Raw genomic sequence first — 27,059 nt, 5'->3', positions numbered from 1 at the left:
GGGACTACAGGCATGCAACACCATGCCCGGCTAATTTTTTGTATTTTTTATAGAGATGGAGTTTTGCTATGTTGCCCAGGCTGGTTGTGAACTCCTGGGCTCAAGCGATCCACCTGCTTTGGCCTCCCAAAGTGTTGGGATTACAGATGTGAGCCACTGTGCTAGGCCAGGTTCTGCTGTTCTCACAATCTTTCAGAAGATGCTGCTGCTTCTGGTCTATGGACTCACACTTTGAGTAGCAAGACTTTATATGACAAGAGTCATGAAAAACAATTGAAAGACCTTAACATTTGTAGAAGAATAAAGATTAATATCCAGAATAAAGACTATCTATAAATGAATATGGAAAAAACAAACAACTCAATAGAATAAAAGGGAGTACAGTATAGGGAATTTTCCAAAATCTCAAATGACCAGTAAGCATAAAAAGTGCTCAACTTTGTCAGAAATATAAATTAAAACATGACTGCCTTTTCCCTTTCAGACTGGCAAAAGTTTAGAAGTGTGATGGTGCTGGGGGTTGGTGAGATTGTGGGGAAAAGAGTGGACTTATACCCTGCAGATAGGGACTTGGCTTGATACATTTCTTCTTTTGGAAGACCATTTGGCATATTTATTAAATTTTAAAATAGATATATCCTTCAATCTTGAAATCCTATACCTAGATACCAAAAAATAAAATTTGCACCTTTACTCTGAAAAGCAGTTCAGAACTATTTGTTGAAGTATTGTTTGATGTTGAGGAAATGGAATAATCTAAATGTCCTTTAGTAAGGAAACTATTAAATAAACCAGGAGATTTGGAACTCTTTTTTTTTTTCATTTATTTCCCTGTACATTTAAAAATTGATATCTGACATTTTTTCATTATAACTTTGAATAGTTTAAAAGGCCGTAATTTCTACTGTGTGTTATATTCATGTTAAATACATTTTTTGGACAAGCCTTAAAGCTGCAGATTTAGATCATTCAACTTAGAAATAGAATCTTCCATATAGCCTAATAGCCAGTTCTCACTATCAAACCAGACAAATTGGACTGTTTTTCTTTTTTATTAAGAAAAAAAAAACCTGACTACCTATTTATCTTAAAACAGATATACTAATATGTGCCTTTTAATAACCACTAAACTTCTGGATTCTAGTCTGGCTGGCTGGATAGATGGGTAAGGCTTGGAGCCTTGCCACAAATTTGTTTCATTGATAAAATATGGTCCTGCTCTTAATTTTTCCCCCTTTTCTCTCAAGGAATTTCCCTATTTAATTGTCTATTTGTTAGGTACTTTGGAATTTATACATCTCAGAATGGTGCATCTTAGTAGTATTTGAGGTGGAAAAGAACTTTGCCTTTCTTTTATAAAGTGGAAAATAATTATTTTAAAAGAGGAAGTAGGCAAGGAGAACCAGTTCTTAAGCAGATCAATCAGGGAGCATACAGATAAAACTTGAGGATCTGGAAATTCTCTTAAAATTGTCTATGCCCACCTATAACCCCTGGATACCACTGAAGTTTAGAGACTGTTGAAATAAGCAGTCAATGCTGTGAAATGAATGCCATATAACCATTAGGGAGTAAAATATATGCATATTGACGTGGAGAGACTTCTGAGGCATTACTCCGTGAAAAAAGCAAGTGTTAAAAGTATTTTATATATAGTATTTAATTATATTTGTACCTTTCATATATGTATGTCTTAATGTTTTTTCCATGAGTAAAAGGGAGACATGGAAGGCTGCTCACCAAACCATAAACAGTACTTAACCTTTTTGAAAGGGGGCCTGGGAATGTGAGGAAGATGAAGAGAGATTTCATGGTTTATTCTGAATATTCATGTATTATTTGAATCTTTTATAGTTGAGAATACGTTGTATTACTGGGGTAGAAAAAAATTTAAAGATGTTTAATAATAAAAGAGAAAAACCATTATACTAAATGATCTCTAAGCTCAAAATTTGAGGAACACTGGCAGTTATTGTGATGTAGTTGTCTACGTTAAAATATTTCTAATTCATATCCTAAGTGATTTTTATTTAAATTCTTTTAAAATATTTTTTAGGTGTGGAATATCAAACAAATGATTAAGTTGACACAGGAACATATAGAGGCCCTATTGGACAAATTTGGTGGGGAGCATAATCCACCATCAATATATCTGGAGGTAAGCTTTTGAGTATCATATCTGTAGTAATTTTGAAAAGAAAAAAATGAACTTATAAAAACATTTGTACTGATAATCTTGATTATTTTAGGAGGTGGGATTAGGAATAGATTTGGGAAGAGAGAATTAGCTTTGCCTATATTATACTTCTTAATCTTGTTTTGTGTCACTTACAATAAACATGTATTTTATAATTTAGAAAACATCAGAACTAAGGGGGAAGTCATATAAACTTCAAGGTATTACTCTGAATTAAATTTTTATTTTTATTTTTATTTTATTATTATTATTATTATTTTTGAGACGGAGTCTCACTCTGTCGCCCAGGCTGGAGTGCAGTGGCACAATCTTGGCTCATTACAACCTCCACCTCCCAGCTTCAGGCGATTGTCCTGCCTCAGCCTCCTGAGCAGCTGGGACTACAGCCGCACATTACCACATCCACCTAATTTTTGTAGTTTTAGTAGAGATGGGGTTTCACCATATTGGCCAGGCTGATCTCGAACTCCTGACTTTGTGATCCACCCACCTTGGCCTCCCAAAGTGCTGGGATTATAGGTGTGAGCCACCACGCCCAGCCAATTTTTTTTTTTTTTTAAAGAGAAAGCACACAGTTTTGGAGCTCAGCAAACCAGTTACCATATTGGAAAATGGGGCAATTTTTTAAAAATATTTTTTCCAGAATGAGTCTTCCCCAAAATTGGTTTCTGCTTCCTTATAGGTAAAATTTATAATTTTTAAATAGCTCAACATTGTTTAGCTTTACTGTTTAATAAAGCCTTGAGGTTTGTGTCAAGCCTTGAGCATAATTATAAATTTATATTCATTAATCCTATGAGTTAGTAGGTGCTGTTATAATCACAGATGAGCTTTCTTAGCATTAGTTTTCTTAAGTAGTCAGTCAGACTCCACAGCCAACAAGGTGTTACAGAATCTAGGTAGTAAGGCTCTACAGCGCACACTGCTCACCACTACCCTACACACCCTTTCTTTATAAAAGCTGGCTCAGCTATCATCACTAGTGATGCAAGGAGATGGAGAACTCTAAATTAGAAATGATCAGGTTGCCATTTGGCTCCAAATACCAGAGACTTTTAAATACAGATTGAAAGACTTCTAAACTAAATTTGTAACTTAGTAATTTAATTACTTTCTGAAGGGCAAGTTAAGTCTTAAGTATTTTATGAGAAAGTTAAGTTTATATTTCTGAAGTAAACTTGGAAGTTTGGAAATAACAGCTAATATGCTGTTTTCTTTCTCTTCTTCTTCATATGGCTCATCCCAGATCACACTCCTAGTTAATATCAAAGCTAGGACTAGAATTCTTATTTCTCATTACTAGTTAGTGTACTTCCTAATATCCTGTGCTATCTTCTATATATATATTATTAGGAGGCTGATCAAAGTTGTCATAAGGAAGCAAGTACTGCTAATGAGAATGGCAATTTTTTATTAATCAGAATTAGACAATATAACCAGCAATTTTTCTTCCAACCATTTCTGTGTCTTGCAGACTTTGAACCCATGCTGAAATGTAATTCATTTGCATCAATAACTATGTCCCACTATAGCAGTGATTCACTGCCCCCTCCTCACATATCTCTTCAGGCTTTTTACTATTTGAAGACTGATCACTAACAACAACAAACCTTAGAGCTTCTTATTCTGTACCCAGTACTGTGTTAAATGCATTTTATTGCTTAATTCATTTTTTATAGTTACTTTGAGCAAGATACTAGGTACTGGATATTTTTGTTATTCCCATTTTACAAGTGAAAAAACAGAGAGAGGTTAAGTAACTTAACTAAGGTGACACGGCTAGTTAGGGAAGAAGGCAGATAGCTAAGTCAGAAATCTGTGCTCTTGATCTCTTATTCTACCTTTATCATGACATTGTCTCTCTCTTTCCCCACTCTCACCCCCCAGACAGCTTTTCTTATTTGGGCTAAATATTTCTATTCCCTTCAGCCATTCTTTGTAACATAATTTATGGACCTTTTATTAGATACAGTCTTTTTGGTTGGTTCTTTTAGATTCAGACACACAAAATTGAACTACTTATTAAAATTAAATCTGAGTAGGACAGCATACATCAGACCATAACTCACAGATTCTTATCTTGGGGACTTGTGGTATACAATGTGTGTGTATTATGTGTATGTAGTATGCAAAGGTATGCATATACCACATGTACATACACACACACTGAAGGCAGCAGTGTAATATAATGATTACGATGAGCCATGGAGTCATACAGACTCCATGTTTGAGTCCCAACTCTGGCTTAGTTTCTGTACTCAAGATATCCAGCCTTCTTATACCCCACCTCATTAGTAAAGTGGGAATAATATCACACCTTGGGTAATATAAGGATTAATTGAGTTTATAATTATGAAATAACATAGTTCCTGATTCAGATATTAAGAATTCTATAGATAGTTGATTTATCTTGTACTGTTCTAGGCCTTGGGAATAGCAATTGTCTGTCTGTTTTTTTTTTTCCCCGAGATGGAATCTTGCTGTCTCCTGGGCTGGAGTGCAGTGGCACGATCTTGGCTCACTGCAACCTCCACCTCCCGGGTTCAAGCAGTTTTCCTACCTCAGCCTCCCAAGTAGCTGGGATTACAGGCATGCACCACCACACCCAGCTAATTTTTGTATTTTTAGTAGAGACGGGGTTTCAGCATGTTGACCAGTCTGGTCTCAAACTCCTGACCTCAGGTGATCTGCCCGCCTTGGCCTCTCACAGTGCTGGGATTACAGGCATGAGCCACCGTGCCTGGCCGGGAATAGCAGTTTTTAAAAAAATGGCCAACAATCTCTGCCTTTTTAAGCTTATGTTTTAATGAGGGGATGGATATATAGACAATGAACATATAAATGAGTTTTAGAACATTGCGCTTATCACCATTTTATTTTTTTATTTTTTGTTGAGATGGAGTCTCACTCTGTTGCCCAGTCTGGAGTGCAGTAGCACGATCTCAGCTCACTGCAACCTCCTCTCCTGAGTTCAAGCGATTCTCCTGCCTCAGCCTCCCAAGTAGCTGGGATTACAGGTGTGTGCTATGACACCCGACTAATTTTTGTATTTTTAGTGGAGACAGGTTTCACTATGTTGGCCAGGCTTGTCTCAAACTCCTGACCTGAAGTCATCCACCTGTCTTGGCCTCCCTAAGTGCTAGGATTACAGGCATGAGCCACCGTGCCTGGCCGTCACCATTTTATATACTGTGAGTGGACTCTAACCAGCCCAAGAGAAAAGACCTGTACATACTGATATTTGAAGGCCCATCAGTGAAGAGCCAGATCTACTGATTACTCACTGAGACCCACCGTTCTGCAGGTTTCTCATCTGCCATTTAAGATTCCTTAACACCTTTTTTTTTTAATTGGGGTAAAATATGCCTAACAAAATTTACCATTTTAACCATTTTTAAGTATATGGTTCTGTGGCATTAAGTCCATTCATGTTTTTGTGTATCATTCACCACCATCCATTTCTAGAAATTTTATCATCCAAAACTGAAACTCTCTAGCCATTAAACACTAAATCTCTATTTCCTTCTTTCCCTAGTTCATAGCAACCACCATTCTACTTTCTGTCTCTATGATCTATGAATTGGACTACCAGGAACTTCATATTAATGGTATCATGTAATCATGTAATATTTGTCCTTTTGTGACTGGCTTATTTCATTTAGCTTAATGTCTTTGAGGTTTATCCATGTTGCAACAAGGATAATGCATATATCAAAATTTTTTTCCTTTTTAAGGCTGAATAATAATCCATTCATTGTATGTATTTACCACATTTTGATTATTCATTCATCTACCAGTGGACAGTTGGGTTGCTTCTACATTTTGGCTATTATCAATAATGCTGTGAACACAGGTGTACGAGTATCTGAGTTCCTTTTACTTCTTTGGGGTATATACCAGGAGTAGAATTGCAGGATCACATGGTGATTTTATGATTATTTTTTCTGGAGTTGCCACACCTTTTTCTGTAGCACCTGCCCTGTTTTATATGGGGTTCTAATTTTTTACATCCTTATGGCATTGTATGGAGTTCTAATTTTTTACATCCTTACCAACACTTATTATTTTCGGTTGATTAAAAAAACCATAGCCTAGGCTGAGCGCAGTGGCTCACACTTGTAATCCCAGCACTTTGGGAGGCTAAGGTGGGCAGATCATGAGGTCAGGAGTTTGAGACCGGCCTGACCAACATGATGAAATCCTGTCTCTACTAAAAAATACAAAAATACAAAAAATACCAACACTTACATCATATGGGGTTCTAATTTTTTACATCCTTACCAACACTTATTATTTTTGGTTGATTAAAAAAAACCATAGCCTAGGCTGAGCACAGTGGCTCACACCTGTAATCCCAGCACTTTGGGAGGCTAAGGTGGGCAGATCACGAGGTCAAGAGTTTGAGACCAGCCTGACCAACATGATGAAATCCTGTCTCTACTAAAAAATACAAAAATTACAGGTGTGCGTAGTGGTGCGCGCCTGTAATCCCAGCAATTCGGGAGGCTGAGGCAAGAGAATCGCTTGAATCCAGGAGAAGAGGTTGCAGTGAGCCGAGGTCATGCCACTGCACTTCAACCTGGGGGACAGAATAAGACTCTGTCTCAAACAAAACAAAACAAGACAAAATGAAAAAAATAGCCTAATGTGTGTGAAGTGATACTTATTATGATGCTGATTTGCATTTTCCTGATGACTAACAATGTTGAGCCTTTTCTTATGTGCTTATTGGCCATTTGTATATCTTTTTTGAGAAATGTCTGATTTAAGTTCTTGGTCCATTTTTTAATTGGATTGTTTGTTCTTATTGAGCATAGTTCTTTATATATTCTAGATATCAGTTCTTATTGGATATTTAATTTGCAATTATTTTTCCCATTGTGTGGGTTCCCTTTTTACTCTGCTTATAGTTTTTGAGTCCAAATTATCTATTTTTCTTTTTGTTGCTCTTGCCTCTAATATCATATCCAAGAAATCATCACCAAATCCAATGCCATGACATTCTTCTCCCAAATGCTCTTGCATTTGGGTCTTTGATCCATTTTGAGTTAATTTTCATATATGATGTAAGGTAAGGGTCCAACTTCATTCTTTTGCATATGGATACCCAGTTTTCTCAGCATCATTTGTTGAAAAGACTGAATGGCCTTGGCACCCTTGTCGAAAACCATTTGACTATATATGCAAGAGTTTATTTCTGGGCTTTCTATTCCATTGGTCTATATATCTGTCTTTATGCTGTCATCATACTGTTTTGATTACACTAGCTTTGTAGTAAGTTTTGAAATCAGGAAATGTGAGTTCTCCAACTTTGTTCTTTTTCAAAATTGTTTTGGCTATTCAGGATCCCTTGAGATTCCTTTTTTTTTGAGATAGAGTCTCGCTTTGTCACCCAGGCTGGAGTGCAGTGGTGTGATCTTGGCTCACTGCAACCTCCACCTCCCAGGTTCAGGTGATTCTCCTGCCTTAGCCTCCTGAGTGGCTGGGATTACAGGCACCCGCCACCATGCCTAGCTTTTGTATTTTTAGTGGAGACGGAGTTTCACCATGTTGACCAGGCCAGTCTCGAACTCCTGACCTCAAGTGATCCACCTGCCTTGGCTTCCCAAAGTGGTGGGATTACAGGTGCAAGCCACTGTGCTCGGCCTCCATGTGAATTTTATAAAGGATGTTTCTCTTTCTACAAATAGGTCATCAGGATTTTGATAGGGATTGGATTGAATCTGTAGATTGCTTTGGTTAATACTGACATCTTAAGACTTCTAAACTCTGAAATATGAGTGGATAGTTAAGAATAACCAGATATTTAAAGAAAGCTGTCAGTAGGAAAGACAACAGCAGAAATGGTCAACAGAAACTCAGAAACAGTGCAGAAAACAGAATAAAACTTAAAAATAACTATAATTAACATCAGAGATAAGATCTATTAGTCCAGTCTTGTTTTGTAGCAGTGCCAAAGAAGCAAAAGTAACAGAACAATAAAGACCTCTTAGAAATTAAAAACACGATAGCCAGAAATTTATTTTTATTTTTATTTTTTTAATTTTCTTTTTAATTCTCAGCAAGGCAAGTTACTTCTATAGAAGGGTACGCCCTTACAGATGGAGGAATGGTGAGCACACACTTGGACAAGGGAGGGTAAGGGGTTCTTATCCCATACGCATGTGGCCCTTGCCTGCTGTGTCGTTCTCTTGTTGGCTAGCGTTAGACTGCACAGGCTAAACTAATTCCGATTAATAGCTAGAATTTTTTTTTTTTTTTTTTTTTTTTTTTTTTGAGACGGACTCACTCTGTCACCCAGGCTGGAGTGCAGTGGTGCAATCTCGGCTCACTTCAAGCTCCACCTCCCGGGTTCACGCCATTCTCCTGCCTCAGCCTCCCATGTAGCTGGGACTACCCAGGTGCCCGCCACCACACCCAGCTAATTTTGTTTTTGTATTTTTAGTAGAGACAGGGTTTCACCATGTTAGCCAGGATGGTCTCGATCTCCTGACCTTGTGATCCGCCCGCCTCGGCCTCCCAAAGTGCTGGGATTACAGGCGTGAGCCGCTGTGCCCAGCCCAGAAATTTTTAAAAATATATGTATATACAGACATAAAGGTATGTATATGTGTACATATGTATGTGTTGTATATATATAAATAAATGTTGAAAAATAAATATTGGAAGATAAATGTTCTAGAAAGCAGAGAGATGGGAAATTTTAGAGGAAACATGAGAAAAATTAAGGAATAAATCCAGATCCATAAAAATTATAAATGCGTTTAACTGCAAGAAACAGAACCCTTCAAGAATAAGTTTCTGGAACAAATAGGGATTTTCATTTCCTTTCACATAGCAATAAGCATAGAGGTAAATTATTGTAAGACTAGTTCTACAGCTCAGTTGTCAGATATTTGGTTGAATCTCTATAGTCCCTTTGGCTTTTCTGTCAAGACCACAGCAGATTTTTAAGATCTTTCCCTCATACAACTCCTCAAAGCAGAAAGCAGAGAACAGAGAAATTCTCTTGTATACTAAGCTCTTGCTAGGAGGAAAATCTTTCTCAAAAATCCTCTATAACTCTTCCTTTTATATCTCATTGACTAGAATGAGGTCACATATCACCCCTATATCAGTGACTATGCTTACATTTCCTGAAATAAGAGTCTAATAAGTCAAAAATTTCCAGTGTTCACAATTTGTCTTCAGATTAGTTTGTATGCTGTCAAGTAGAAGTTGTGCTATGATTATTTTATTCTATAACATTTCAACAGAAACCCCTTTTAAGTTTCTGTAGGAAGATAAATCATCAACTGCTTGTTCTTGCTTCTTCTCTTCATTGTAGCAAAACAGAGAAATTGGTTACACCACCATCAGAAATCCTCTTGATTTTCTTTTTCCCATGTGATAATTTATTTAAAAGCCATCTTTTCAGTTCTAGATGTTCTCCTACTGGCAGATAACAGTTAACATTCTATTGATTCCCTTGATGATAACTACAGTGAAATATGAGATACAGTACTCTAAAGAATTTCAAATTTATCTTCTCAGTTGATCTTTGGTTCCCTTTTTTCTACCATCATCCAAAGGAAGAAAAGATAAGTTTACTCTGAAAAGTTGTTCCCCAGAGTTTCTTCATTTCCTCTCAGTGTTTCCATATTCATTTATCCAACAAATTATTGGAATGCCTTGTATGTGTAAGATATAATGCTAGATGCTTTTCTAGTAGTAGATTCTTCTTTCTGTACTTGATTTATTGGAGCCCAGAGGTGAAGGGATACTGTCTCTGTAATCACCCTACAGCTGAGTCCTAACTACTTCAGAATTTATGGTTGAATCCTACAGTCCCCTGTAGACTGATGAAGACAGTAACAGCTCCTGACATTTACTGAGTACTTACTATATATCAGGTACTAATCATATATTAGTTCATTTAATCTTCAGCCTACCCTTTGAGTTACACTTAACTATTCTCATTTCCATTTTATAAATGAAGCAATTCAGGCACAGAGGGATTTAATAATACGGCCAAGGTTACACAACTTGTAAATGGTAGCCAAGGTTTGAATCCCAGATGTTCTGAATTTACAGCCCATGCGTTTAATCACCTTATCATTCTTAACGCTTGGCAACCTTTCTGATTTTTAGTCTATATAGAACCTAGAATAATACAGAGGCATTGTGTCAAACGCTTCAATGAAATGAATACTGGAAGCTGGGTGCTTCCTGTGGAATGCAGAACAGTCCATTATATATTATTTATGGGCAGTTTGTAAGATTTCATTTTATCTTGTGAGAGTAAGAATAATTAGACTAAATTTAATTAAAGATAAAAAATAAAATTTTTATTTCACTGCTTTTTCTCATTACATTGAAATTAAATAGATCCTTAGATTTTTTCCCTTCTATTTTAATTGAGAAATAATTCACATACTATACGATTAACTTTTTAAAGCTGTGTAATTCAGTGGTTTTTACTATATTCACCACTATCTTATTCCAAAACATTTTTATCACTCCCCAAAAGAAACCCTTTATGCATTAGTAGTCATTCCCTGCAGCCCCTGACAACCACTGATCTACTTTTTGCCTTTATGGATTTGCTGGTTGAAATATTTCATATAAATAGAATTACATTATGTGGCCTTTTGTGACTGGCTGCTTTTACTTAATATAATGTTTCCAAAGTTTGTTTATGTAGTAGTATGTATCAGTACTTCATTTCTTGTTATGGCTGAATATTTCATCATACACATATATCATGTTTTGTTTATCCATTCATCAACTGATGAACATTTAGGCTACTTATATGTTTTGGCTATTATTAATAATGCCACCATGAACATTCACGTGCAAGTTTTTGTGTAGATATATTTTCATTTTTCCTGGCTGTATGCCTAGGAATAGAATTGCTGGGTCTTGTGGTAACTCTGTTTTACACTTTGAGGAACTAACTGCCAGACAGTTTTTCAAAGTTGCTGCACTATTTTGTATTCCTAACAGCAATGTATGAGGGTTACAGTTTCTCTCCATCCTCATCAACACTTGTTATTATCTATTTGTTTTTTAATTAAAGCCATCTTAGTAGGTGTGAATTGGTATTTCATTTGGTTTTGATTTGCAGTTTCCTAATGACTAATAATATAGAACATCTTTTCATGTTCTTGTTAGCCATTTGTATATCTTCTTTGGAGAAATGTCTATTCAAATCCTTTGCCCACTTAAAAAAACTGGGTTTGTCCTTTTATTACTGAGTTGTAAGAGTTCTTTAGGCCAGGCATGGTGGCTCACACCTGTAATCCCAGCACTTTGGGAGGCCGAGGTGGGTGAGTCCAGGAGTTCGAGATCAGCCTGGGCAACATGGCGAAACCCCGTCTCTACAAAAAATACAAAAATTATCCAGGCGCAGTGGTGCATGCCTGTAGTCCCAGCTGCCCGGGAGGCTGAGATGGGAGGATCGCTTGAGCCTGGGAGGCGGAGGTTGCAGTGAGCCAAGATGGCAGAGTCACCCAGGCTGGAATGCAGGGGTGCCATCTCGACTGACTGCAACCTCCGCCTCCCAGGCTCAAGCCATCCTCCCACCTCAGCCTCCCGGGCAGCTGGGACTACAGGCGTGCATCACTGTGCCCGGATAATTTTTGTATTTTTTGTAGAGATGGGGTTTTGCCATGTTGCCCAGGCTGGTCTCAAACACCTGGACTCAAGTGATCTGCCCGTCTCGGCCTCCCAAAGTGCTGGGATTACAGGTGTGAGCCACCGCACCTGGCCAGGAGTTCTTTATATATTCTAGATAGTAGATCCATGACTTGCAAATATTTTCTCCCGTTCTGTGGTATTTTTTCCCACTCTTTCAATTTTGTATTTTGAAGTACAAAAGTTTAAATGTGGATGGAATTCCAGTTTATCTATTTTCTGTGGTTGCTGTGCTTTTGGTGTATCATATATGAGAGACCATTGCCTAATCAAAGGTCAGGATGATTTACTCCTGTGTTTTTTCCTGGGAGTTTTATAGTATTAGTTATATAGCCAAAACAGGTTTAGTTGCTTGCTGCCTGCAGAGTCCAATTAGTAAGAGCAAAGTCTAGTATAAAGTGACTTTTTTATTCCAAAGTTAGCTTAAAGGAAGAAGAAGTACAGGCTTCCTGCCTTAAGGGTACTGCTTCCCTGTTGGAGCAGAAAGTGGGTGCTTTTAAAGAAGGTGCCTACACGGGGGCAGAAATGAGCAGGTGGAAGATCTGCATATTCCCTTTGGTGCCTTCTCTTTCAGGCAGTCAAGTTGGTGGCTTCATGGGCAAAAATACCTCAGAGGTGGCTGAAAACTCTAGCAGGCATACTTTTAGTTGTAGATCAACTATTACCTCTTGAGGCAACCTCCTGATGGGTGAAAGTTCCGCTCAGGATTGTCTAAGCACATAATTAGATCAACTTGCCTTGTAGGGAATGTCTGGCGAAAAGGAGATAAAAAGCCATAATTGCATTTCTTTTATTCTTTTATCATTTTCTTTTTGAAACACAATCTCATTCTGTCACTCAGGTTGGAGTGTAGTGGCATGATCTCGGCTCATTGCAGCCTCTACCTCCTGGGCTCAGGCGATCCTCCGGCTTCAGCCTCCTGGGTGGCTGGGACTATATATGCATGCCACCATGCGCAGCCAAGTTTGTATTTTTTGTAGAGATGGGGTTTCACCATGTTGCCCAGGCTAGACTCAAACTCCTGGGCTCAAGTGATCTGCCTGCCTTGGCCTCCCAAAGTATTGGGATTACTGGTGTGAGCCACCACCCCTGGCATATAATTGCATTTCTAAAGAGCTAAGTAGGAAGTGGGGAGGAGAAGGAAAGAAAAAGATAATTAACTCTTTCTTAGAAAAATGGGGGTGCTCAATTGTGTAATAGGTATGTGATCCATTTTGTTTTATTTTTAATTTTTGTAAAGATGGAGTCTATGTTGCCCAGTCAGGTCTTGAACTCCTGGCCTCGAGTGATCCTCCTGCCTTGGCCTCCCAAAGTGCTGGGATTACAGGCGTGAGCCAACATGCCTGGCCTATTTCGAGTTAGTTTTTGGATATGTTGTGAGGTAGTAGCCCAACTTCATTCTTCTGTATTTGGATATTCAGTTGTACCAGTGCCAGTTGTTGAAGTGACCATTCTTTCTTCATTGAATTGTCTTGCCGGCATTGTAAAAAAAAATCAATTGACTGTAAATGTAAGGTTTTATTTCTTGTTCTATTGAGAAATAATTCACATACTATATTATTCACTTTTTTAAAGTGTGTAATTCAGTGGTTCTTAGTGTATTTACACAATGGACAACTGTCACCACTATCTGATTCTAAAATATTTTTATCATTCCCACAAAGAAACCCTTTATGCATTGGAAGTCATTCCCTCCAGCCCCTGACAACCACTGATCTACTTTTTGCCTTTATGGATTTACTAGTTGCACCTTGTTCTATTCTGTTCTGTATATGTGTTCTTATTCCAAAATTATTACACTGTCTTGATTACTATAGTTTTATAGTAAATTTTGGAATCAGGAAGTATAAGTCCTCCAACTTCTTTCTTCTTTTGTAAGATTGTTTTGATAATTTCAAGTCTGTTGTATTTCCATATGAATTTTAAGATCAGCTTGTCAGTTTCTACAAAAAAAAATTGAGATTTTGATAAGGATTGCATTGAATCTGTAGATGAACTTGGGAAGCGTTGTCATTTTAATGATATTAAGTCTTCTTATATTCTTTTGTTTGTTTGTTTGTTTGTTTGTTTTGAGATGGAGTCTTGCTCTTGTTGCCAGGCTGGAGTGCAGTGGCATGATCTCAACTCACTGCAACCTCCGCCTCCCAGGTTATCAATTATTACTAATACAAATATTTATTGGATTTTTTTCTATGTGGTAGTCTCTAAAATAATTTGTTTTACTTGTATTATCTCATTTAGTCCTCACAAAATTATTTTGAAGTTGAGAAAAATTTGCCATGTAAAGAAGAATGTGATAAAATATTCTAAAGAAGATAAAGGACACCTCTTCTGGATTTTAGCAAAGAGAGCTTAGAATTAGACTTTTTGAAAGATATTTAGTGTTTTGATGAGAAGGAATAGGGTTTTTGAAAAATTGTCTCCTGAAGTAGTAGTATCTGGTATCTGTAGCATCTTGAATAACCAAAAGAATTTTGGTGGTGGTGGTTGTGGTTGAGGTTTGCATATATGTTGGAGTGGCTTGCTCGTATTAGTAGAGTGAGAAAACAGAGGAAAAGGGAAAAGTAGATGATATGAGAGAAAACTGAGGGAATGGTAGACTAAGGCCCTAAACACCCAATATTAGCACTGAAGTGAGAGTAGAAGAAGAATGGGGAAAGATGTGGAGAATTATGTAGATAAAGAAGTAGAGTAAACTTTTCATTTGATGACTTTGATCTTCAGAGTGGATTTGAAGGTAATGTTATTTTCAGAGTGAATTAAAAATTGAGGGATGAAGTTAAGATCCAGAGAAGAATTAGGAAGGTTGGAATAACTGTTGTGACTATAATATGATATTAAAAACAAGCATGATTTTCAGGCAGTAGTGTGAAGGACCAGGCAAATCTAAGTTCCATAAATTGATCATAGAACTAATTAGACTAGTTTTATTATTTTCTCCAACAGTGTGTGGTAACCTGACAGCAAAAAAATAGAACAATTGAATGGTCAGACTTACCCAAAATTTGTATCTGGCAAACTAGTTGATAAAATAACAAGAATTAGCCAGAAAATCTAAGATACCACCAATGGCATTGTTGCAGTTGTGAGCCGCAAAGTATGTGAAGGAAGACAACAATGGCCAAATCTTACTGTTTGAGAGATTAATGTTGACCTTGAACAGATTAATGTAATGAGATAGACATTTAAGAAGTTGGGATAAGTATGTGTGCCCCAGGGGTGTGTGAGGTTCTAAATTGAGATCTTTTCATCATTTTTATTGCGTTTGTAAAGACTATGATGTTTCTCCAGGTCTTGAAGGTAGAATGGAAATAAATGCCTTTAGAGGTGAGAGGTTTAGAGAAATCTGTGGCAGAGTGTTAAAAGAGTAATTGAAGTGCATACTGAATGCAGCAAGGGTAGTAGGTAAAATGATCCAGGGGCCCTGGTAGATGGCAGCTTTGAAGATGGGGAGAGATGGAATAAGTAGATGTTTTGTACTTAACAAAAGGAAAAGCTATTGATAGATGTGGTGAAGTGATAGTTTATAATCTGTCATGGAGGGATCAGTATACTTTGAAAAATTAAAGCTAACATTTTGGTAAGGAAATATGTTTGGAAAATTGTTCTGTTCATTACTTTTCCTAAGGTTTATTTTGTATAGTAACCGTACTTGCTCAGGTGACAGTAAATAAGAATATTTTATCTATGCAGGAGGAACCTTTGTGTTCCAGACTGCATTTATGTGATCTTCAAAGAGTAGGAATTGTGTTTGTCTTATTTGTGGTTGTAGTGGTTTGTCTTATTTGTGGTTGTAGCCCTAACAGTGCCAAGCACATGTATCAGTATATATTTACTGAGTGATTGAAGGCTTAATAAATAAATTGTATTGAGAGAAGTACGCTTAAGTAATTAGGCCTTGGTACTGAAAGCTAAACCAAACTGTAGCTCAGAAAATTTGGAATCTATTTGTTTATAATGCCCTGATCTACTATGAAACAGGGTCTGGGTAGGGCAACTAGCAGGCTGTAAACAAAGAAGACCTTTTGATGAAGTTTAAATCTCTTACCTCAGTAGCTCTTGTTACTGTTCCCCGCCCCCCTTATTTTCTTCAAAATTATGTGGTAAGATGCAGCATAGCGGGGTCCTGTGGCCCTTATTGAAATGAAATTTCTCTTTCATTCTCCTCTACATTTTATAATTCTCCCTTGCTCCCTTACGTTCAGACTTTATAGCATGGCGTATATACTCTCTACAATCTAATCCCTTTCACCTTTTCAGCCTTATTGTTTCTCTACCTATTTTTCATTTAAATTTCTTTCTTTCTTTTTTAAGAAAATAGGGATGCTTCTAAAGCTTCATTTAAATTTCACAAACATATATTGATCTTTTGCTATGTCCCAGGTATTGTATGACGTTGAGCTATACCAAGCTATAGTTTTTCCTGTGTCTTAAACTTTCTTGCCTTTGTTACAGAAAAAACAAACTCTTTGTTACAGAATTTTTCCCATATATAGGACTCCTTCCTCCCTACTTTCTTCGTCCAAGTGCCAACCTTTCAAGGCTGTCTTCCTTCCCCATTATTACCTTGTGTCAAGAATATTGTTTACTTCTCATGTACAGCAGTTAACACAAATAAAAATACACCGTCCTACTCCACTGCCCAACAGTAAACTCCTTGAGAGACAGGAAAGGCCATTTTAACATCTTTGCTTCTCTCTTTCATAAATGTTTGTAGTATTGCATCTATTTGAGGTGGTAGGTAGAAATAGTAGAGCATGGTGTGAGTGAGGGGATTACCAATGCCTAAAAGAACTATGGACTTGTATATTCCAATTCGTTCAATGTCATTCTGTTCTTTTAAAATTTGATATCTTGTATGGTTGCTTGACTTTATAGCCTTCGTCAAATGAAACTTCTAGGAAGATACCCTGATGGATAGATAGTAGCCCCAGAATTTCTTGGCTGTAGGGTATAAGCCACATTTTCAAATACAATTCTGTTTTTTGTTGTTGTTTTTTTTTTCACAAGGCTTACGGCTTTGCATACAAGTTCCAATCTCTAAGCAGCATTTGGTGGGGAAAGAAGTCATCAAACAGCCATACTGAGAAGAATAAAGTATTTTAACTGATAACTATTTCAGAAAGAATGTGGCAGTTACACATCTTCTAAACCCTATTAAGGAGGTTTTGGTGCTAACAGTGAGATCTGGTACTGTGTCCTAAATTTTGAGGGTTTTTTGGACAAATCTTTAATACCTCATGTCCTTTTCAACTTCTTTTTCTGTTGAGAGAGAGAGAGAACTAATGGAATTCATATGCCTACAACTTTTCCAGGACAAAATAATTCTCTTAATGGAAGGAACACTTATCCTTGATACAGTGTTTTATCTTATGTTAGACCGATTTGGAAGGTAAATATAACTGGACCAGAAAATTGGAAATACTGTGCTTTTTTATTATTCATGGACCATCTAGATATCACATATGTATAGGTCAAATTTATCAGGTGTAATATAGTGTAGTATCTAATAACAAAGAATTTATCAATTTGAAGATGAAAGTATTCATTTATAGTATTTCTGGCACTTATTTTGTAATTTGAAACTTAAAACCATATCAACTGGTGAAAAGATTGTAATCAAAGGTTAAAATTTTATGTTCTCTTTTGTTAATGTCAGGACAAAGTCCGGACTGAATATAAGTCTGCTTTATTTTATAGGCCTATGAAGAATACACCAGCAAGCTAGATGCACTCCAACAAAGAGAACAACAGTTATTGGAATCTCTGGGGAACGGAACTGATTTTTCTGTTTCTAGCTCTGCATCAATGGACACCGTTACATCTTCTTCCTCTTCTAGCCTTTCAGTGCTACCTTCATCTCTTTCAGTTTTTCAAAATCCTACAGATGTGGCACGGAGCAACCCCAAGTCACCACAAAAACCTATCGTTAGAGTCTTCCTGCCCAACAAACAGAGGACAGTGGTGAGTCAGTTTTAATATCACCATTTTGCTGTTTCTTTGTATTTTTCAGACAGATCAGTTGTTGAAAATTAATATATTATTATTTCATACTCAGAGGTCATGCAAATAGAGGCATCCATGTCATGTAGGAATGAAAAAGATATAATTATTTGGTGGCAAAGTCTATATTCCTTAACTGAAATAAATGGTATTGTCTCTAGTGTTGGATTTGACATTTAAACCTGTCTGCCAAACTTGAACCACAGTCATGTCTAAGCACTAGTTTAAAATAAATCAGGATTTTAAGACTTGAGCTTGTTCATTATCTAATGTGTGTCAGGTAAGCCTCATTCTTCACCCTTGAGAAATCTCCTTTCTGAGTTATATTATCAGATGTTGAATGTTCAGTGTGATTGATATGTTTCCTCTCATTTACTTAATTTTTGGTTGTTGAATATTAGTATTACCATTGGAACAGCGTACCCTGTAAGTAACATTTGAAGCATTTAAAGAGAAATCTGTGGAATTATTGTGGGTGGTCTATAATCCTTAAGTGCAACGAATATTGTTAGTAGACTTAATAAGTAACCCATCCGTATACATCACTACACTACTTTTTAAATGTCTATGGTTACTTTGACAATAAAAATGCCAAATACAACTGAAGTCAAAATTTTTCATTTTTTTTCTCTGACAACAGAAATCAAAAGTGCAGTTGGTTATTGTTTAATGTTCCAAAAATTCCTTTCTGACTTAAGAAAAAAATGTTATTATAGAGGCGTTTTACTCTCAGAAGTTAAGAATTCCTGCATATGAGTTTAGAAAACTAATGGAGTTACGAGTTACCAGCCTGTAAGTTTTTATCTTAGGAAATATGGCTTTCTAAAGGCATCATTTATTGTCAGGGAATAAAAAGTAATAAAATAAAAAGTCATACTTTTTCTGCCCTTTTTCCATGTACAGACAAAAGTTCGTTGTAAAAAATGGACTCTAATTTTTCATTGTACAGAATTACAAATCAATTTGTAAAACAAATCCAGTTCTCCTACCCTTTCTCTTTATTCTGTTGGGTAGAATGAAATTAAAATTATTTTTCCCACATTAAGATGGGGAATTACTAAGCATATCTTTCCAGGGATGCCCCAGTTAAAAGGGGGAATATCAACATATGAATTATCCGTGAATAGATAATCTTTGAAGCAGCCTAACAAAACTGTGGCAAACATCCCATCCCCAGTAGATCTTAAATTAATTCTTTATTGTCTGTATTCATGAACAGAAGGTAGGAAATGTGTTCTTCAGTCCCAGGCATTTCCCTTCTCTTCATCACGGTATTGTTCCTTCCAGGTTCTGCTAAACTTAGTAATTGTGTGAGTTTCTATATACAAATATAAAATTGGGGTTGTTGGAGCCTTTCAAATTTCTCAACCTAATGATTAAGTTTAACTAGCCTCCGGCCGGGCACAGTGGCTCACGCCTGTAATCCCAGCACTTTGGAAGGCCGAGGCGGGCAGATCACGAGGTCAGGAGGTCAGGAGATCAAGACAATCCTGGATAACACACGGTGAAACCTTGGCTCTACTAAAAATACAAAAAAATTAGCCGGGCGTGGTGGCAGGTGCCCGTAGTCCCAGCTAATTTGGAGGCTGAGGCAGGATAGTGCTGTGAACCCGGGAGGCGGAGCTTGCAGTGAGCTGAGATCGCGCCACTGCGCTCCAGCCTGGGCGACAGAGCGAGACTGTCTTAAACAAAACAAAAAAAAAGTTTAACTAGCCTCCTCATATTTATGAGAGAGGCCAAGAGAAATTTACAAGCATCACTAAAGCTTATAATTTCCCTTTTAAAAAGAAATAAAAACAACTGAGACTCTTCAAAGATATAAAATGATCATAAATGAATAACTATTAGGCAATTGACTAGGCTTACCTTAATTATTCTGGCTAGGCTTAGATTAAATAAGTAACTCGTTCTTGTCCATCATACTCCCAGTTTAACAATTTGTATTCAATACTCAGAAAAACTGAGTATCATGAACTTAAAAGGCCTTATGAATCATCAATAAATGGGTTTGTGGTATTAAACTCTTTCAAGAACATTATTTTGCCATTCTCTCTTTTATCTGAATCTGTAAATCCTTTTCTTAACTACCTCTTTTCCTCTCCTTTTCTTCCCTCAATTCTTAGTAACATTAACAGTTACTATTCGAGCATTTGCCATGCTGTGTTCCAAGTTGTGTGCTAAGGACTTTACATATATCTTCTCAGCCAGGATAATTCACATTCTGAGTAAAATTGTTTGTGGTAGTGAATGACAGCTCCTCCATCAAAATACATGTTTCTGTTTGTCCTAAACACTCAGGAACAAAGGGCAATAGAACCTACTAGCAGCAAATGAAGTCAAGTACCAAGAATGAGATTATGTTTTTTAAAGTGGACTTAGATTTGTAGTCCAAGATAGCACACTAAACACTTGCCTTCATATCTTTGTTCCTCTCCAGAAATTTCATTGAAATGATAGTAAAGATATGTAAAAAGAATAATAAAACAGGATAGGATTCTGTCAGAGGACTAGAGATGTTTAAGAATTCCTGGAAGATGGAAAATATATGAATGGTTACGTAAATAAGCCAAAATAGAAAACCAAACAAAATACTAGGAGCTAGATTCTTACATGAAGGGAGCTATTCTTAGCAAAATCCTGATGAAGCAGATAGCATAGTCAGCAGATTACAAAGAAGTGGATTTGCCTCTTGGGTAGTCGTCAGGGTAATTAGTCGAAGGTCTTGCTCTGGCAGGAAGACAAAGTCATGTGTCTTCATAAATCGAGCTGGTGATGTAAATATGAATATTTTGAAGGTGTGTGTTAGTTGTGAGTCCTGTGAAGAACCAAAACAAACCAGACTCAATTAAAAACATTGAAATTCTGAATTCAAAAAAATTTTTTTAAAGGTCATGGCCAGATATTTTGAGACGTCTGATAATGGGTTGCTGAGTCCTGAGTCCCCAGTATAGCCTTACATTGCACATGTCCATAGAGATGTGAATGTTGCCTCCTGGAGTTGTACAACAAGGGGATCCTGTTAGTTCCTCTTCTGTATATATGGAGCAAATAATTTATAGCATTTATTCCATGAAAAAGCTCTAAAAGTCGTTTTCTAAACCAAATTTCTGCCTGGAGAGTTCTGTGTGACTGCTGTGTGTGTTTAAATGGTAGAACTGAACATCAGATGTCTCTGAACCTCAGAGAAATCCAGTGGGGTAAAAAGTAAAGGTTAATTACCCAGGAGTAAAATAATACTCTGCTTCCATCTGGAATATACCAGACTTCTCACCTCTGTACCCATTAGTAATCTGTTTGGAAAACAGACTGCTTTCTCCTACTATACTGTCAACACAACACATTTTTGTGACTAGATATGTGGGGGTGTTTCTCCCCACCAAGCAATCTCCAGTTCTCTGTAGATAATCAACTGGGTGTCTCTACCCAGTTGTCTGCAATTGTTGTTAAGTTGCCTTAAATTTAACTCAATTCTCACACTATCTACCCAGGGATAGCGTAGACCCCACAGGTTAAGAGCTCAGTCCCACAAGACTGTCCCTCTCTTGAGATGCTAGTCACAAGTTCCAGGTTGTGACTTACACTTCTGACCAGCTGGCTATAAATCAAGGATTTCCACATCTTCTAATCTTTGATCATTTGCTAGAATAGCTCACAGAACTTCAAGAAACACTTACATTTACTGGTTTGCTATAAAGGATGTTACAAGAGGTAAAAGACAAACAGCCAGATGGAAGAAATGCATAGGGAAAGCTATGTGGGAAGGGATGCAGAGCTTCTGTGCTGTCTTTAGGAGCATCACCTTCCACTACCTCCAAATGTTCAGCATCCTGGAAGCTCTAGGAACATTGCATTTCAGTGATTTTTATGGAAGCTTCATCATATAGGTGTGATATTTACTAGGCCAATCTCTAGGACCTCCCCACTTCTCAGAGGTTGGTGGATGGGGCTGAAAGTTCACATTATGGCTTGGTCTTTCTTTTGACCACCTTCCATTCAGGAACCCACCAAAAGTCACCTTGTTAGAACAAAAGATACTCCTATCACCTAGGAAATTCCAAGGGAATCAGAGCTCTGTGTCAGGAACCAAGGTCAAAGACAAATATGAGAACAAAAGATGCACCTGGCACCCTGATCACTCAGGAAATTACAAGAGTTTTAGGAGCTCTGTGCCTAGAACTAGGGTTGAAGGCCAAAGGGTTGAAGACCAAAATATGTATTATTATAAACCACAGTATCAGAGTTTGTCAACATAATAAACCACTTGCCATTTGTTGGACCTATAAAACTGTACAGGAGTAAGTCCACACCAAATCAACCTAATTTTTATTTATAAATATGACTAGAACACCAACAGCAACAGAGAAAACTCAAGAAAAGAAATAAAGCAACTAGAAGATGTAAAAATATTATAGCTCAGGATGTACTTCATTCTTGAAGCCAAATCAGTTTGATATAAAAATCGAGTCATTCAGAGGACCACAGAGTTTGTGAAAATTGAAAGTATGATTGTTGACTTTTGTTAAACAGAAAGGCCAAATATTAGGATAGCTAGAGTTAATACATATTTTGGAAAGTAAAGCTAAAGACATACCTTTTAAGATATGAGATAAAGGGGGCAAATATGAGAGAAAAGATAAGAGACATGGAGAGAGCAAAAGTTCCAACTTCTGTTTAATAAACAAAGAAGCAAACAAAAATAGAGGGAAGATGTATTCACAGACATAATACAAGAAAATTTTCCTGTGTTGAACAAAAACCAGCCTTCAGATAGATAGGGGCAAATGACTGTCAACAGGAAAACAAAAACAGAGATTGACCTGGATACTTGCTGTATAATTTGAAAGTTGAAAGAGAACCTTTTCAGAAAGATAAACTGGTAATCTACAGGAGAATGAAAACTGGATTGTTTTCTCATTGGCAAACTGAGGGTTAGAAGGCAGTGGATCAGGGCCATTAAAGATCTGATGGAAGTTAATAGCCAAGCTAATATTAAAAGTAAGACACTTTGGGTGTCTAGGGACTGAAAATTATTTCAGTAGAATATAATAGGTATCTAGAAATAGATCCCAGAATTTCAGAAAATGTAATATGAAAAAATGGTTCAGTCAGTAAGAAGAAGGTGAATTATTTAATTTTTGGTGCTGGCATATGTAGAAGCAAATAAAATTGGGCCCACATCTTAGACTGCTTACAAAAGTAAATTCTATCAGAATCAAGAGATTAAATACCAAAAAGAAAAAAAAATGTCAGTCTTTCAAGAAAAATCTAGTAGGCTGCATGTAAAATCTAGGCGTTGAGGTCACTATCTTAATCAAAACTTAATTAGCCAAAAAGCTGTAGGAGACAGATTGATTAAATACAATTTTGAAATTATGTATGCCCCCCACAAAAAAAAAATACCTTAACAAAGTCAATAGTCCGTGTAAATTTGGAAACAGCATTGGTGCCCAGATAGCAAGAAGTAAATAGTCTTCTGTATATACAAAGAACACTTCAAAATTGACAAGAAAAAGACAAAACCCAGTAGAAAAATAGGGAAAAGATATAAATAGGCAGTTCATATAAGATTAAATCCAAATGAACAGTAAAGCACATGAACACTGTTCAGATGCAGTCAGTCAGTTGTGAGTGTACAAATTAAAACTATGAGATCATTTCATCTGTCTGGCAAAATATAAATTATTATTGGCAGGGGTGTAGTGAGAAAACTGCTCCCTTAGTTAAGGATAGAAATGTGAAGTATCACAGTTTATTGGAAAGCACTTTGATAATATCTGTCAAAATTTACAAGAACTGTATCTTCCAAGCCAGTACTCTAACTATTGGGAATTTAGCACATAAAAGCACCAATATTTATACAAGGATATTTGTTAAATCATTGTAATGAGAAAAAAATATAGAATATCATCAGTAGAGAAATGGTTGTATAAATCATGGTACAGCCACACCATGTAGTACAATGCAGCCTGTGAAAAGACTTGTACTTGAAGATTTTTCTGAGAGGTATTATAATTGAGAAAAGGAAAGCTGTAGGAAACTCTGATATTACTTACTTATTCTTTATGTATACCACATTGCGGTATTCTAGTAGGTCTAGAAATATCTCTCTCAACTAGAAATGCTGAATAAAATATGTTTATTTAAATGTATAGCTGAGCTCGATAGAAAAACCTATAGAGGGTGAAAACAAAGAGGGAGTTGAAAAAACCAGAAAAGCATAGGAGCTGATATGTTAAGGTATTGCTGAACTATAGCCTCCAACAAATCTAACCCACCATCTATTTTTGTATGGCCTGCAAACTAAGAATGGATTTTACATTTTTAAAGGCTTGAAAAAAGTTAAAGGAATAATAGTATTTCATAATCTATGAAAATCACACGAAATACTAATATTGGCCAGGTACGGTGGCTCATGCCTGTAATCCCAGCACGGGAGGCTGAGGGGTGTGGATCACCTGAGGTCAAGAGTTCTAGACCAGCCTGGCCAACATGGTGAAACCCACATCTCTACTATAAATACAAAATTGGTTGGGTGTGGTGCCACATGCCTGTAACCCAGCTACTTGGGAGGCTGAGGCAGGAGAATCGCTTGAACCTGGGAGGTGGAGGTTGCAGTGAGCCGAGATTGCGCCATTGCACTCCAGCCTGGGCAACAAGAGCCAAACTCCGTCTCAAAAAAAAAAAACAAAAAAACAAAATAAAATTTTGGTGTCCATAGGTAAAATGTTATTGGAACACAACAATGCTAATCTGTTTACATGTTGTCTGTGGCTGGTTTCATGCTTTAGCAGCGGTGTTGAGCAATTGTACATCATGGTGTCATCTACAGAACCTCTGTTTCTTTATGGAAGAAGTTTGCTGACCTCTGCTGTAGTGGCCTCAGGTGGGCCAGTTTGTCACTCTGGAACAAAGGATGTGAATATCAATGTGTGGGGATACAACACTGGGCCTTCAGCCTGTGTCAAAAGGTAGTTGGAACCCAGATTCTCACATAAAGCTGACCCTTTGAAGGACATTACCTTGAGTGAAAGGATGAAATCTATTACCAGAATACATAAAGATAACAATAAACTTGACTGTCTTTGACAGTACTCTAAATAAAGTTTCCCCTGTGACTTTTTAACTATGGACCTATTCTTATCATTGTGTGGGATTCAAATTTATACTACCTGCATTATCCAGGAACCCTCAAGCCATGAAGTGAACATAACGACTGGTCTTGGAGTGGTAATAGCACTCAGGCACTGCACAGAAGCAATGGAAACCCTCCCTCGGCCCATCTAGGTCTCATAGAATTCACAGAAATAATGCTTTACTATCTGAGGATCTCAAGTTGTAAGACATGCAAGGAAACAGTCTACAATCAGTGAGTTAGCAGACTTAAAAACAGCAGGTTAGACTCGTAAGAAAGAACCAAGTAGAACTTTTAGGAAGTCTTGATTTAAACCTCATCATCTATGAAGTATTCTTGCTTGGATTAGGACCTTCTATTTTATAAGAAACACAGGGGATAGAGGAAAAAGGTAAGCACCACGAGGAAACAATTAGACAATTCAGAATGTTGACTTCCTATAAGACAATAGGCCTGGACTCCTTGATAAGTTAATGTCATGGACAATAAAAAGGTTGGGGATTATTCCACACTGTACAAGACCAAGTGCACATAACAACCAAATGCAGTATGTAATCCTGAGGGGGGGAAGAATAATTCTTGGGACTTGGGAAATTTTTAACATTGATTGAATACTAGATATTGTTATGGAATTACTGTTAATGTTCTTAAATGTGAGGATGGTAATGTAATTATATAGGAGAATGTCCTTGTTCTTAGGAATTACATGCATAAGTATTTAGGAATAAAGGGTTAGGATGACTGCAGCTTCCCCCCCAAACCCATGCTTTTTTGAAATGGAACTTATACACAGTAGAGGGTACAAATCTGAAGTATATTGCTCAGAGTTTTTACATGTGTAACTACCATGTAGATTAAGATGTAGAACATTTCCTGATGCTTTAGAGGGTTCTCCTGTGCCCCTTCCAATTCACTAAAAGTAACCACTATTTCATTTCTATCTGTGTCAGTTACTTTGAAACTTAACTTCAAATGGTGTGATGGAAATCAACATGCAGAGAAAGAGAAAAAGCAAATATTAGAAGATAATCTTAGAATCTAAGAAAGAATTTGGATGTTAATTGTACCATTTGTTCAGATTTTCTGTCTGAAAATTTTTATAATAGAGTTGGAAAAATTGAAACAACATAGAAAAAAAGAAATGTAGAAAGTTCAAAAGAAACAGTTGTCTCTAGAAAAAAAGAATGAACATACTGATACTCATTTGAGGATGTAGCAAGATAACACTTAAAGTAAAATTTCATATGTCAAGTTAGTTACAGCAAATTACATAGGAAATGTTTAAATGTTACATAGAAATTCAAATATTTATTTAAAAAACTCAGTGAATAAGGTAAAGCTAGATTAAACCCAGCCAAAGAATGAATTAGTGAACTCTGGAAAGTAAAGAAAGTTATAGAAAACATAAAAGAGAGGTTAAGCAGTATGAAAAATGGAATGAGCATTATATGCCTCAAAGGAGTTCCAAAAGGTAAGAATAGAAATAAATGAGTAGAGAGAAATTCAAATAAATTAGGGCTAACATTTACAAATGACATAAATCTAATGATTTGGGAAGCACAATCTCTGAGTTGGACAAACAATTTGAATCCAGTATAGACATAATAAAACCAAAGAATATTGTTTTAAAAGCACTCAGGGAAAAAATTATATAGAAAATAATTATAATTAGACTAGGAAATTTTTTTATGGCAGTTATAGAAATCAGAAGGCAATAGAATAATATACTCAAAGTACTGAGAGGTACCTGTAAATCTCTCAGCTAAGCTAAGCTATAAATTTAATTAGGTTGACTTGGGCAAATGCACCATAAAGTCCTTTCCAGAGAATGAGTTTACTTTTCATAGGCTCTGCTTGAAGGAATTGTCCAAGAAGGTTTACTGTATAAAGGAAATTGAACACAGAAAGAATGAAAAGTAAAAATTAAACCTAAAATTTGCAGAAGAAAACACGACAGAAAATTTTTGTGACCTGGGATTTGGCAAAGATTTCTTAAATATGACACCAGAAGCACAATCTACAATGAACGTATTAATTTATTGGATTAATCAA

General features: G+C 36.6%; 1 protein-coding gene across 3 annotated transcripts in view; it reads left to right on the top strand.

Moving 5' to 3' along the window:
- The window catches only part of BRAF (B-Raf proto-oncogene, serine/threonine kinase), a 203,398-nt gene that overhangs the window by 74,613 nt on the left and 101,726 nt on the right, over positions 1-27,059 (top strand). For all 3 annotated transcript variants that reach the window (XM_030825892.1, XM_004090241.3, XM_030825893.1), the window contains exons 2-3: positions 2,057-2,158; positions 17,573-17,836. In XM_030825892.1, coding sequence (XP_030681752.1) covers positions 2,057-2,158; positions 17,573-17,836 — 366 coding nt within the window. The remainder of the gene's footprint in view (positions 1-2,056; positions 2,159-17,572; positions 17,837-27,059) is intronic.

The sequence above is a fragment of the Nomascus leucogenys genome, chromosome 13, assembly GCF_006542625.1.
Source record: "Nomascus leucogenys isolate Asia chromosome 13, Asia_NLE_v1, whole genome shotgun sequence".
NCBI lineage: Eukaryota > Metazoa > Chordata > Mammalia > Primates > Hylobatidae > Nomascus > Nomascus leucogenys.
The sequence above is the reverse complement of the archived record's forward strand: the minus strand, read 5'-3'. Positions and strand labels throughout refer to the sequence as shown.